The sequence below is a fragment of the Electrophorus electricus genome, chromosome 5 (assembly GCF_013358815.1).
Source record: "Electrophorus electricus isolate fEleEle1 chromosome 5, fEleEle1.pri, whole genome shotgun sequence".
Taxonomy (NCBI): Eukaryota; Metazoa; Chordata; class Actinopteri; order Gymnotiformes; family Gymnotidae; genus Electrophorus; species Electrophorus electricus.
Window position 1 is genome coordinate 3,142,571 of NC_049539.1, and position 14,222 is coordinate 3,156,792.

General features: G+C 42.0%; 1 protein-coding gene across 3 annotated transcripts; it reads right to left on the reverse strand.

Annotated features, from left to right (window-relative positions):
• Positions 1 to 60: 60 nt before the first annotated feature.
• Positions 61 to 4,675, reverse strand: ngdn (neuroguidin, EIF4E binding protein). 3 transcript variants are annotated; one of them, XM_035525898.1, is made up of 12 exons: positions 4,646 to 4,675; positions 4,095 to 4,154; positions 3,856 to 3,927; positions 3,615 to 3,752; positions 3,445 to 3,529; positions 3,267 to 3,319; positions 3,037 to 3,154; positions 2,548 to 2,722; positions 1,604 to 1,752; positions 1,502 to 1,503; positions 1,251 to 1,314; positions 61 to 656 (listed from the first exon to the last, which is right to left on the reverse strand). In XM_035525898.1, the coding sequence occupies exons 1-12, from the start codon at positions 4,667 to 4,669 to the stop codon at positions 637 to 639; spliced, it is 960 nt and encodes a 319-aa protein (XP_035381791.1). In that variant the 5' UTR covers positions 4,670 to 4,675; the 3' UTR covers positions 61 to 636. The 3 variants fall into 3 exon arrangements, 2 of the variants coding, with proteins under 2 accessions (XP_035381791.1, XP_026879759.2); XR_004775975.1 differs by lacking the exon at positions 1,502 to 1,503 and having other exon boundaries at positions 62 to 656; XM_027023958.2 differs by lacking the exons at positions 61 to 656; positions 1,502 to 1,503 and having other exon boundaries at positions 1,191 to 1,314.
• Between the last annotated feature and the right edge of the window lie 9,547 nt (positions 4,676 to 14,222).

Below are 14,222 nucleotides of genomic sequence, written 5' to 3' on the forward strand. Positions count from 1 at the left end.
AAAAAAAAAGTTTTGCTTTTTTATTTTTATTTTTAACCCATGAGTCTGTAATTAGGGAAAAAAAAAATAAACAAGACATTGTAAAAAGTTTTTTTTTTCTTCTCTCTCTATGCTTAAATATTACGAGTGGGCTTTTATTAATGAGATGTAAGACGAAGTATTTACATTTGAATTAAATTTTGAGCATGGTTGTGGTTTTAGGGCAGCTATACAGAGTGTTAATCCAGGAATGGGATATATACATCAACTCTCAGAATGTATCTCCTGTTATTGCTGGATTAATATATAGTGCCCAGAATACAAAATATGAGCTATTCACTACCATTCTGGCCCATAACCTTAAGATTTTTGCATACGTGAAACTATTACTTAACCCTTTTCCTTGAGAAATATTCTATTAAATATATGCCACTGACCCTAAAACACTGAAATATTGCTCCATGAAATTAACTGTTTATGGTTACTTTAGACAGTACTAACCATTAAAACTGGATAAGAAGAGAGTAGAGGCATTTTTGTTTATATATTTTAATCAATTGCACACCCAAAAGAGGAAAACTTTAATGTCTTCAAAATTTGAAAAACTAGTTATTAAATGTAGACCAATAGAACTTTTGTTGGCAGGACAAAGACATCTTATTTTCGTTTCCTGAACACTAAAAAGGGAAAATGAGAAATTAGTGTCTCCCCAAAATAAACAAACACCACCAGAGATGTTATTGCTGCAAAGCACCACTGCCCTATTATTGCTCTTGTAATTTTCCTTAACACATATTTCTACAAAACTGATGTGTGCAGGCTGGGGCAAGACAACTGCGGTATAAGCCCCTTTACAATAGTTATAACTTACAAACTATAGTATTTAGTTTTTATATATAGTGTACAGTAATTTACAAAATAAAAGCCATTTATCAATGGTTTCAGTGGCCTAAAAAAAATAAATAAATCTTCCATGTCCACAGGCCTACTGCAATATTCCAGACAAGTTACACAAGGCAGCAAATGAGCAACAGATGTACAGGTGCTGAACACATGGTTCATTAGTGTAACAAACTGCTACTCATGTAAGGCATATTATAGTCATACTCCTAGTGAACACAAGTGGGCAGACAAACCCAACTACTCTTGTCTTGTTTGGGTGAACATTTCTGCTTAAATTGTGAATGGCTCACAATCCAGGTCAGATCTCAGGATTAAAAAAAATACCAACAGCAAAATCTGATTTGTAATGAAAATCCAAATAGACTTACCTCTCTTCTTAGTCGTCTTCTTCATCATCATTTTCTTCTTCTTGGACCTGGGATTATTCAACGCCTAGAACAATATACACAACGCATACCACCAATTATTACTATCGTTCTATTGGGTGAGTTTATGTAGGATGAACACGCGTTTAGGAGAAAGATAGATCGTGTAATTGTGCTTGTTCAACACGTGCGTGAGCATGCATTCGAGTCCTTACGCAGCAGACAGACTGACCTCGCCACAATTTCTACCTCACCACTATAGACTTTCCTGCACAAGTTCAATACATACATTCAATACATGTGACTAAAACAGTGAAATGAAGGAGTGCGTTGCCAGTGCGATCAGAAGTCCTTACCGCTGCCTCTCCCCCCGGTCAGCACCGTGATGTCACTGAAGTGTGTGATGCCACTCAGCTGTGATGTCATCCCGCCCAGGCGGCGTTTCCTGGCCTTTTGGTCTCGAGGGACACTCAGACGCACCATCATTGACTCTTCATAGTTTCTCCTGTCACGGAGTCAGAGCATAGGACATCATTAGGAGCCAGAGGCGTGTGTGTGTGTGCCTGTGTGTCTCACCCTACTGAATCAGGACTCCACACGTCTTACTAGATATGCATGTTCTGAGATCTAGTATAATCTAATGATGCAGTTTATATAAATGCCTCTGACATTATTGGACAGTGACAATGTTGCCTGTTTTGAATGTATAAACAATGACAATGAGGTGTAATATAAACAATGGGTTAAACTACTATTACTGACTGTTTTTCAGTTCAGTTTACATCTGTAGGGGGCGAGACATCTGCCTTTAGAGTATCTTCCGACTATGGGTGGCTAAAACAATCTTGAGGACATTCTCACAGTGCATGACATGCATCATACTTAGTTTTTCACAATGCACCAGAAAAAAAGATCAATGTAGTAATGCCACAAAAAATATGCAATGAGAATAATGCAATGTTTACAAAAATAAATTTAAAAAGGAACAGGATTTAATTATTGATTGTAATTAAATAAATAAATACAATATTGAAATAGTGAGCTGGCATTTAATCAACTACTTGTTTCTTTGCAACACCACTGTGGTCACTTTTTAAACCAAAGCCAACAGGCTGCACTGTTGTATTGCTTTACAACAATTAAAGCCCTAATCCAAATATTATGTCCATCTAAGAACACCACCTTTGCACTGGCCACCATCTAAACAAAATTATATTAATGACACCATTGTGTTTAGGTCACAGCACTTTTTAAAAGACAGTACACTAGTTTTCTGAACAAACCTGAACGAGGCTCCTACCTGTGCTGTTCCTCCCGGATTTCCCGCTCTGTTTGGAAGTCCTGACGGTCGCGGATTTCGTCTGGTGTGTCGCTGTACTGCTGCCGGAGCTCCTGGATGAGGGAGCTCCGCAGGGCAGCTCTCCTCTGCTTCTCCACCTGCTCCTTCTGCTTGTCTGCTTCAGTCATGTCTCCATCTAGGGGAGATGCATTGGGACTGTTGTACTGTGCCTATGGCAATGTCATCACTTTGAAGCATGAACTACACTACCCAGCATGCACTCACCAGAGCTGCCCACATTAGGGAATGAGAACACACTTGGCAAGCAATATATTTGTCAGAAGAAAAAAAAAAAACAACAACACAAGGCAAATATAAGGCTTTTATCTTAAAAATAAAGCAATAAATAATATCATACACTGATCATTGTGATTATAGCCCAAAATGTTAATACTTTTCAACAGTGATATTCAGAATATCTTAAATAATCTACATCTGCATGACGTTTACCATAATGCATGGGAGCAATCTTGGGTGGCACATATTTCCTGCCAGTAGGGGTCACTGTTTTCTGAGAACCATCCTTAACGCCATCGTCACCGCTATCGTCATCCTCCGACTGACTGAGCTATGCAAAAGGAAGGTCAACAAAGACTAAAGTACAGGTTTATATCCAGAGTTGTATGGTTTCGTCATATCAAGCTTAGGCAAGTTCTTAAAAATAAGTATGAGAGCTTTACCTTACTGACGAGATTCTCAGGCTTGGGACGAAAGTTTAAAGGATCATTCTCAGCTGCGACGCAGAATAATATTCTACTGTTAATTAGCAGCCTGCAATTCATATTCTTAATGTAAGCACATTTAAACACTCAATCACTATTCAATCTGTTCATATCCAGAATGAAGTCTGCGTCTTACCAATGTTTCCAGTAACTGCGGTTCGCACCAACTTGTCAATCTGGTATTTCAGTTTTTGATCAAGGGGACGCATCTTCTCCAGAACCTAATGGAACACGTTTTTACACTTCTCACTTTGTGCTGAATGGCATTTCGACACATTCGCGAACAGGACTAAATAAACATCTTACTGTTCTTATTGTAATGAGCCTGTGGATGGCGCTGTTGTCCTTCAAGCTTTGCCCATGCGACTTAATGCACATCAAGTGAGTAACATCTTGGAGATAAAATAACAGAAGGTGATATCGTAGGTCTAGAAAAGACAAACCCTTAAACAAAGAAACAAACAAACAATATATACATGAGACATATACATTTACACCGTGACTTAAATACTGAGCAGGACGTCCACTTGTAAAGCCATCATATTACCTTGGAAGTCTGATACGCTTTTTCTTGGACTCTCTGTATTAAGTCCTGGATGTGGCTTGTGACAGAAGCTACCTGAAATAACGACCCGCACGACAGTCAAAGAGTTAATGCACGTTCAGCTCTTAAAACTATGGCTATTAAGATAATAACTGAACAGAAAAAAACCAACAACAATGCCCTGTTGTCCCCTTTGAAGGTAAGAGCTGAAGCGTTGGGGTTTAGTCTAAGCACGGACGCACCTGTTCGGTAAGGCTGGTGAGGAGACGCTCCGCTTTAGGCAGGTCATCCTCCATCGCGTGCTAGGACAAAAACGAAGCAGGTTGTGACAACTCGACAACATTTTATTGACTTGTACGTAAAGACGAGATTACAAAATACCAAAAAAATCAGCGGGCTAATTACAAGGGCTTTAAAAATACGTTGAATTTTAGGACGAGTTAGCTTCTCGTAAACAAGGCTGTCCAACTTGCGTACGAGGGCCTGGGTGCAGGCAACACAGTTTGAAGATTTCCCTTCTATACTAACCATATTAATCAACGGGATTGAGTCACACGTTTAAGCAGAAAAATCCTCCCAACTGTGCTGACCACGACAAGCAAACCTGGACAAAGCAACGCCGCCACTATGACTAGTTAAGACAGCTACGGAAGCAGACAGCTTAGCTAAAGAGTTATCATTCAACAGCATTTCATCGATTGGGAGGTCTCTACAAGAATAATGCCTGGCACTATTCGCCCCTTTTCTAAATCTTCATTTTAATAAGAATTAAACAGAGATGGTTACAACTCACGTGGTGGTTATCAGGGGCCGCCATTTTGAAGTACGGTAACCCGCTAAGGACAAGAGGGTTTTTGTTGGACTTTTCTGCCTGGCTCTAGGCGAGGATTACATGTTAAAACAGTTAACAGACTAAATACATATTGACTACATTCATAAATATTAAGTAATGTGTTTTATTAATGCAGATTTCACATAAGTAAATACAATACCTAGGAGCCAACAAAAAGTAGAATTGTTATATATATATATATATATATATATATATATATATATATATATATATATATATATATATATATATATATATATAACAATAGAAAACAATTCTACTTTTTGTGTATATATATATATATATATATATATATATACTTTTTTGTATATATATATTTTTTTGTGTGTGTGTATATATATATATAAAACATCGCTAACAAAATAATATAACAATAATAATAAATACTGTTTCTTCTTATTGATTTGTTGTTGTTGCTGTTTTCGTGGTTTTACATTATCAATCGCCCCTTCTAGAATCGCCCCTAGCGCTTTCACCAGTAGATGTCAGTGCACTTCTCAGTATTACACTGAATTTTACTATTTACTAGATAAGATCAGTCATGCGCTACAATATACAACAGCATGTCGAGATGACATATGGCAGGCCAAGTGCTGAGTGGTGGGTCACAGAGGGATAAACAATTATAGAGGAAAACAACATGCGGAGAGGTAAGAAGTGAGATTTTTAAAAAGTCCACAGTCCAGTCTATGGTCCAAACTATAGAAAAAGAGACTAGGAAAGAGAGGCCTCTAGTGTCTTCACTGTGTACAATCACTACAGAAGTCATTATTTTAAAAAATAGTTTCCCAGGTTTTATGGCATTTTACCTACTTCTACACTTATGTGGGGTTTAAAACTGCATTCAGAGACTCAAAGTAAATATTCTGCCACACTAAAGGGATGAAATAAGGGCATGTGCTCCTCCTGAAAATATAAAATGTCTTTTTTTTTTTTTACACAGCTGGATTTCTCAGTTGGACTGGTAAGAAGATGCTTCAGTGGAAACAGAGGTAAGTATATTTCACTGGGCAATATTTACTTTTGGTTTGCACTATCCAGCTAAACAAAAAAAATCCTCTCTGTTGGACTGGAGTGTGTGACGCAATGTTTGTGGAGAGGAGTATATGATGGGGAGTGTGTTCCGCAGCACTGTGTCTCTCTGGGTGGAGGGGAGCAGGTGGAGCAGTGTGTCGGGCAGCACTGTGTCTCTCTGGGTGGAGGGAAGTGTCTGAAGTGTGTCGTGCAGCACTGTGCCTCTCTGGGTGGAGCAGAGCATATGAAGTGTGTCGTGCAGCACTGTGCCTCTCTGGATGGAGCAGAGCATATGAAGTGTGTCGTGCAGCACTGTGCCTCTCTGGATGGAGCAGAGCATATGAAGTGTGTCGTGCAGCACTGTGCCTCTCTGGATGGAGCAGAGCATATGAAGTGTGTCGTGCAGCACTGTGCCTCTCTGGATGGAGCAGAGCATATGAAGTGTGTCGTGCAGCACTGTGCCTCTCTGGGTGGAGCAGAGCATATGAAGTGTGTCGTGCAGCACTGTGCCTCTCTGGATGGAGCAGAGCATATGAAGTGTGTCGTGCAGCACTGTGCCTCTCTGGGTGGAGCAGAGCATATGAAGTGTGTCGTGCAGCACTGTGCCTCTCTGGATGGAGCAGAGCATATGAAGTGTGTCGGGCAGCACTGTGCCTCTCTGGGTGGAGGGGAGCAGGTGGAGCAGTGTGTCGGGCAGCACTGTGCCTCTCTGGGTGGCCTTGAGAAGTCGCGGCTGTTCCTCAGGGCCGACGCTCTTCCTGTTAAACATCTCGACCTGATGGACCTTACAGGAATCACTAATGAATCAGTGTCTGGGTCTCAGCAGGCACACACACACACACACACACACACACACACACACACACACACACATACATACATACACACACTAGCAGTCTGCCTCAACACTGCAGGGCTTCCCAAACACGTACTCTGGTATTTGTTAATATTCAATGTGGAATCCTTTTACTGTAACGAAGCCACATGACTGTAGGCTGTAATCACTGCATCAGTCACAGATGAAACAAGAGAACAAACCAAACCATTTTAGTGCATGCTGTTTCATTAGTAAGTGACTTTAGAGCTGTTTTCAGGCTCTTTTGATTGGTTCAGAGACATTAGTGCTGTCCTAGCTCCTGGAGAAGGGAAGGCTCATGCTAAGATTAGTCCCGCTCTCTCAAGTAATGTCCTGGACGAACCAATTTAACCTCTGAAAGTGACACAGACTGAACCTCACTGATGGTAGTTTGAGAAAGGTAACACGTATGCACCGTTTTCTAAGGCCTCTCATACAGAGAGAACTGGAGAGAGAAAACAATGGTAGAAAGTAAGTATAACAAAGTCCACAGTATTAGGTTGTGGACCCCTTACCGAGCGTGGCGGTCCTGACAGATTTGCCTCGTGCTCATGCATAAGACAAGGGGCAGCATTACAAAGAGCCTAATAGTAATACCATATGAACCTTCCACTGAATGTCAAAGGAGCAGAGACAGCTACTTCCCTATCTATCACAGGGACATTAACAAACATGCAGTCAGCTTGTAAAAGGAGCCCCGGGGCTGCTTCTGTAGCTTGGATAACATACAACCTTTCTGATAAAGGCACCAAGCAAGGAGAGCGTACCCTGCTGGGAGGGGGACCTAAACTATTTATTATTATTGAGGGCATGCAAGTAAGTTTAAAGTGCCTTGTACTTTATAATGTGGCTTGTGTTCACATAAGTAAATAAATGGTTTAGTTCTTTAGTTGTAATATCTGGCATAGGTCATACTCAAGCTTCATATCAGGACAACTGCAAAGCTTGTGAAACGTTAATTCTTCTGAACATTCCTGCATTTTCCACTCTTATGGCCAGAGTTATGATAAGAGATAAGCTTGCAGACTGAACTACTTGGTTTAATATTCCAGTTAGCATTATGTGACTTCCCAACCAGAATTTGAAGCAAACAACAACAAGGGTTAGGAAATGACGGTGCACCGTGCTTTTGTGTTTCTGTTTTCTACATATGATTGACAAGGCAGAATGTGTTTGTTTAATTAAGACCAAAGCTATTGATGTGCAGTGGAGTTGGGGGAGGAGGGGCTTTGATAAGTGGCTGGAAAAGCATTTCAGCAATGCTCAGCATGTTTCCCTTAAAGTTTACAGTAAACACAGGGCTGTCTCGGCCTCTTCCCAACACTCCAGAGATGGAAATGGGGCAACACCTCCGTGCTTTGTCTGGCCAAGCCTACATCCACAGTCCTTCCCATTGTTTAAGGGGATGCCAGTTCATATTCATGGATGGCAATTACTTGCTCAAGAATGGTATAATTGCTTTGGAGAGAAGCTTAAACTACCAAGTTATGAAAGCCTGGTTTAATGGAGCCCTCAGGTCATGGTCACCAGGATCAACCTGTAAGGTTTTTCTTGGGAGTGAGGAGACTCACTGGATGATCTGATTGGTTAAATACAGGCTAATTGGTTGACTGTGGGATGTAATGTTCTTGAATGAGGGACTTCCCCTGAGCCTCTCTCAGGAAGCATTGATGACTTTAAGGTTATATCAGAGTGGAGATGAAAAGAAATTAAGGTAATATTGAGAAGAACACCACTGATGGTCCATCTGTAAAGATATGATTCTAATACACAAGCACATATCAATAGTAAAGTGAATACTTAAAACTGGTTGAATTTTAACTTGATATCATCATCCAATTTTCTTTGTCCTTCTCACAGGAAGTGATTCATTGTGTTAACTGGTTATCTGCATTGTTTTATGCTTTGAACTAGGAAATAATCTCCTGCCAACTTCTGAATTAATGAATTAATTTCTTCAATCTAGCTCTTCTAAAAGACACTAATAGAAAACAGTGGATCCTAACAGAAAGTGTCCACACCACTGAGTTTAATTTGTAGGCTCAGGGCAGGGCAATTTGTACAGGATTGTGCTGAGAGTTTAATTTGTCTCCTCATTACTGATTGTAGCCTTTAGTCTATGGTCCTCATATGCCCCATTCTACTGCCCCATTTCTGTAATTACTCCACCCTTACTGTAAACTGGACCCACCAGATAATTAGCTGGAGTTTAAGTGGATGCATTTCAATGGCCCTGCGAGTGTGTGGCGGTGCAGGATAACTGCCCCGCCCTCTTCTCTTCTGCCTCCCAGCGACTCCATCCTGAGTCTTTAGCTTAATGCCTCGTCTAATGCTCAGATTAGCACTGGTCTACAGACACCACTGCATTAGTCACGCTTATTACAAAAGTGCATGCAGCCTAAAAGTGTGTGTAAACTGGGCTCATGGAGAGACAGATGTGGGTGAACGTGATGGCCAACAGTAGACTCCCATATGAATCCTTATTTACTTGTCTTTTTGGCAGGAAGAACTGACTTTCACACCTTTAAATTGGGAGACCTTAGTTATGTTAATGCTAAAAACTAAATGCTCCAGTCACACCAATGTATTGTATATAGGATGATGATGAAGCTTTTTTGTCTGCCCATCATTGTGTAAGAGATTGCACGTGTGTGTGTGTGTGTGTGTGTGTGTATGTATTTGTTTGCCCAGGGGGAGGGGAGGCATATGGATGGGGCAGTTAAGACTGCTGTGGGTGCTCTCTCCTCCTGCTCTGCTTCCAGTAAGCGGCTGCTCTGAGCACAGCTGCCAACAGAGCGGCGCCTGCCTCCCCATTCAGGCCAGAGCTGTTTCCAGTCTAATTACACTTTACTCTGCCTTTGTTCCCACGTTAATCTGGGGACTCCATTGTGCTGTGCACGTGCTTGGGCCCTGGGCAGGTCCTCCTCTCCCCCCTTGCAGGGCACACGCTCACAACCAGAAGTGTGCATGCGCTACAATGACCTGAAAGGGACACAATTAGCAGTCCGACAACCAATGTGAGCTGGAGAGGGGGATGCCGGAACACAAAGGCTATGACTTTTATGCTGCACGTGCCGGCCTGGACACACCCCGGGCCTGCGTCTCTCTGCCATGGTGGCTGGCTATTGTGATGTGCGTGATGGAGGACGCACGAGTGTTAAGGGGCGTAATGTGGCTCACCCAGTGAATGTAAAGGAGTTAAAGTGTCATTCAGCTGGGTGGGATGGTGGGGAAATGTGAGGATCTTTGTGTCAATGATTGCACAAGACTCAATGCAGAGGGACAGTTGGTGGATAAATATGTATAAAGGAAATACAATCAGGCCACCAAGGGTAAACTGCTCAAAGAGGACTGCATCATCACTAGACAAATCCAACAAGAAAATGAATCAGGAATATCCATCAATTTAAAAAGAAAGAAGAGTAAGAAATAAATCCTCTTTGCTCAGATTTTGTCATATCTGTCACGTAGGTAATGGGATATTCCAGCTGTCCTACTGGACAGGAGTATTTAGCAGTGTTCATATGGTGTGTAAAATCGGTGAAATCTCTTTCCCAATGACAAGTGCATGTCTCAATTATGGCTGGATTCTTGAATTCCAGTTTAATATTTGCTTGAACCGCCCCACTAAAATGCTTTTAGTTTATGCAAAAAAAGTTTATTGGATTACACTGATTGATTCTTGTGCTGTTGTTTAAGATTTGATAAAATAACTGATTCCATCCATTAAGCTACCTTCGGCAGTGCAAACCCAGCACTCGGCCCCGCCTGAATATTAAAGCCTGGCTGTCTATACCTGCTCGTCGGTCCCGTGATGTTCTTCAGTCTTCTTTCATTCCCTTACGCAGCGCTGCGCCATTCTATAGGCTCTCACTCTGCCGCGCTTGCATGTCATGTTTGCTCCTCGTGGTCCGTGTGTCCAGTTTCATTGTTGTTTATTTGCTTCATTTCCTTATATTGTCTCTTCTTTGTTTTCTTAACGTTAAGGTAACCTAACTAACCTAACTATACTTCCTGGTTTGGTTTGCTTCCTGTTTTGCCATTATTTTTCCTGTACTATCATAGCTTTTGTGTTTGTTTATCTTTTGTTGCTTACTGTATGGTGTAAATAAGCTTGCAAAAATAAGCTTGCATTCATCTCTGACATCATAGCCAAGTGATACGATGACCTCTGTCATCACAGCCAAGTTTATCAATCTGCACAATGTACTAATGCGCATAATGACACATAACTGACAAGCACTGTTCGCATTGCCAAAAAATAGCAAAGCTGGATCACAGACATGGCACCTTGAGCACTGGGTTTCGGTGAGGACGTATAAAGAGCCGTCGTCATGAATACTGCTGCTCAGTGTTACCAGAAACACTGAATGCTGGTGCGCGAGCTTTTCTCTGTCCTGCATTGCACGCTATTTACAGCGCCTAATGGTGTACTTCTTCTCCGTATGACAGATGAGCTCATTCTGATATCGATGTCTCATCTTGTATAAATCTGTATTTACTGCTGCCTGGTTTCCAAACACTGTAAGAATTTAATGAGCCCAGTACACATAGACACGTGTGAGTTTGAGTATTTGTTGAGAGAGAGGGAGAGAGAGAGAGAGATAGGAGCTTATTGACTTGATCCGAGGTCAGTGAGTGACCACGCAGAAGGTCCACAGGGCATTCTTCTCCGCACTGTGATTGTCTACTGATCTTTTACTCTTAAAGCATAGCACAACACATCAACAAGTTTCCATCCTCCTCGGATTTACATAACGACTCCTTTTTAATGATCGGCAATCAGCTTTGATAAATGCTCAGTGCTTATATTGATCAAGTGATCTGACTATCAGATGAAGCCACAGATCTATAGCAGCTCCGGCCGCGCAGGACTGCGCTGGGCAGAGTTAGGAATGTGCTTCTCTTACTGTGATCTCAGTGTTCATCAGTGCCACATCTTTGCAGTCACTTTTAAAAAACAGAGGACTAGTTAAATAGACCTGAATTAGCCTTATTACAGTACTAGGCAAAATATGGGTCTTGGAAAGTACAAGCTAATGAGTGATTTATTCAGTACATTATAAATTACTAGTCTCAAAGACATAACCTAATCTCCTACTATGAAGCTAGGCTGGGGTCTGTCTGTCTGTCTGTCTGTCTGTCTCTCTCTCTTTCACTCTCTTTCATTCTCTGTCTCTTTATTTTCCCTTCTCTCTCTCTCTCTCTCTCTCTCTCTCTCTCTCTCTCTCTCTCTCTCTCTACTTCGTCCTGAGTGACAGATCAAGTAGGACTGCAGGACCTTCTTTGGGCCCCAGTGGGAGCAGGGTTGGGAATCCACTGGGTCAGCCCATGATTAGTGGGAGGGAACAGGGTAGGTTTAAACCTATACAAATCAATAGCTGATGATCACCACAGCCACAGTGCTATTGTACAGAGCTGTAAAGTAGGCCGTATAGACAAACTGGGGAAAAAACACAACAGCATAAGCAGAAAGCCTTGTAAAACTACAGTAAATCAGCCAGATGCATCAGTCATAAATTAGATGTTAAAAGTGGAAACATGTAACATGAATGCTGCTTGACAAATATGTTATAAACAGTGTTTATTGTGACATTCGTGGTGGGGGTGGGATGGGGTGGGGTGGGGGTTGGGGGGCTTCTACACACGGTGTCCATTTCTGATGGTAATGTGCCCCGTCATTCTCCACCACTGCAGTGTCTCCCAGACTGTGCTAACTAGCGCTGTGCAGAGACCTTGTTTAGCTGCTTGTGTTACACCTGGAGGAAGGTTTCAAGGGCACCAACAAGCACAATTAGCAGTCAGGCCTCCTTTATTAGGCCTGTTTTTGAGGTGGGGATTGTGAACAGAACCTTTAATGGATGCGACATCAGCTAATAGGTCACTGGGGTATATCATGTGTGAAAGCGAGGTCAGACAGACAGATCGCCAGGAGCACAGAGGAAGTCAGCGAGGTTCAAATGCGAGAGACAAAGAGAAACTCAGTAATGACTCTGTGGTCAGGCAGTGGAGGTGAGCTCACCTGGGGAACTCATTAATCCACTTATGGGTCACGGATTGGAAGAATGATCCACTAATTATGGCAGAAACGTTGAGCACTTTGCGTGGTCAACAGGGTCCAGTGTTCACACTACGCCTTGATCATCACGTCTGCTAATTCTGTCCATTTACCCTGTTTCTTTCACCCCTTTCTGCTGATGGCACTGAGCGTGAAACTCAAGAAAAGTCCCGCTTACTTATTCGCTGTCCGATCAAGCAAGCCTCTGCTAAATAAATACATATCTCACGTTGTCTCACATTGCTCTCCAAACTCATCACGTTCCTCCACCCGTGAGGAGAGGAGTTATTGTGGCGGGTGGATGGCCATCACTTTTGCACTCGACCGTAAATCTAAGCCGCATTAGCTGCCCACGCGTTGGTTCGAAATGAACTCATCGTTCTCTGCCTTCTGAGTTCTCCCCAGCAGTTGTTTACACTGCGAGTGAAAAATTGAGCAGAGTGATGGTGGTAATTATTGAGAATTTTCCAATAGAAATTAGGTGGGGCTGCATCATCTCCTAACCGTGGGTGATATGTGTGGGCATCGCCCACCTGACTCTCAATGCCTTCATTATAATTAACCTGCAAAGTCGGGTGGTGAGAGAAGAACAGGGACTAGGCCTACACTGTGGGTACTGTATGAACACGTATGAAATAATTCTTGTCTTATGTATTATGCTACTACACTTTATTCATTCTTGGTCTTCTACACCAGGGGTTCCCAATCTGGTCCTGGATATCTACTGCCTGGTAGAGTATACTTTACAAAGACAAACTTATACACTGATTGCTTCATTCCAAATGAACCTACTGTTCTGATTTTTGCAGTGTAGTCTTAGTGGATTCTAGTGTTGTCCATCATATACACAAGACTGTCTGTTAGGACATGTTTTGTGAGCCAAATTACATTTACACACATGTACATCAGGAAGAGAGAAGAGAATGAAAGTTCTCTATCTTCCACCCGATTCAGGCCTAGATCCCTGTTACTCTCCGTCTAACATACATTCCCTCTTGGCGCCCTGTAATTACACTCGTCATGCTCGGAACACTTTGAAGACTTGATTAAGGTCGGCTTTGCTGTTCCAGTCTCTAGCTGATGAATTGGTCTCAAGCTTATTAACTGACTAATTCTGATCAATAGAGCACTGATGCTGAACACTGTCAAGACAAAAGAAAAAATGCTGTCTACCACTCACCAGTGGAGAGCAATCAAAACAGCACAATGATTACCCAGATACACCACAACGCTGAGCATGACTGACTTATCGTTCATTAAAATAAGACGAGGGAAAAGGTTTACTGCATTACAGTTTTACAGTTCATGACAGTTTTACAGTTCATGACAACTTTACGCAAAATGATAGCCTGCTGTTTGTTACAATGGCAACCTACTTACACCTTGTTGTCTCTCTCTCTCTCTCTCTCTCTCTCTCTCTCTCTCTCTCTCTCTCTCTCTCTCTCTCTCTCTCTCTGTCTCTCACACACACACACACACACACACACACACACACACACACACACACACACACACACACACACACACACACACACACACACACACACACACACACACTAAATCCTATCTCATGCTCATTTTCCTGTGGG

Excerpts from the sequence above, each read along its gene's own strand:
- ngdn (XM_035525898.1), bottom strand. The coding sequence starts at position 4,669 with ATGGCGGCCCCTGATAACCACCAC. Across the intron at positions 1,753-2,547 it reads ATCCGGGAGGAACAGCACAG|GAGAAACTATGAAGAGTCAA; the intron begins GTAGGAGCCTCG and ends ACTCCGTGACAG. Across the intron at positions 657-1,250 it reads GAAGACGACTAAGAAGAGAG|TGTTCAGGAAACGAAAATAA; the intron begins GTAAGTCTATTT and ends TTCCCTTTTTAG.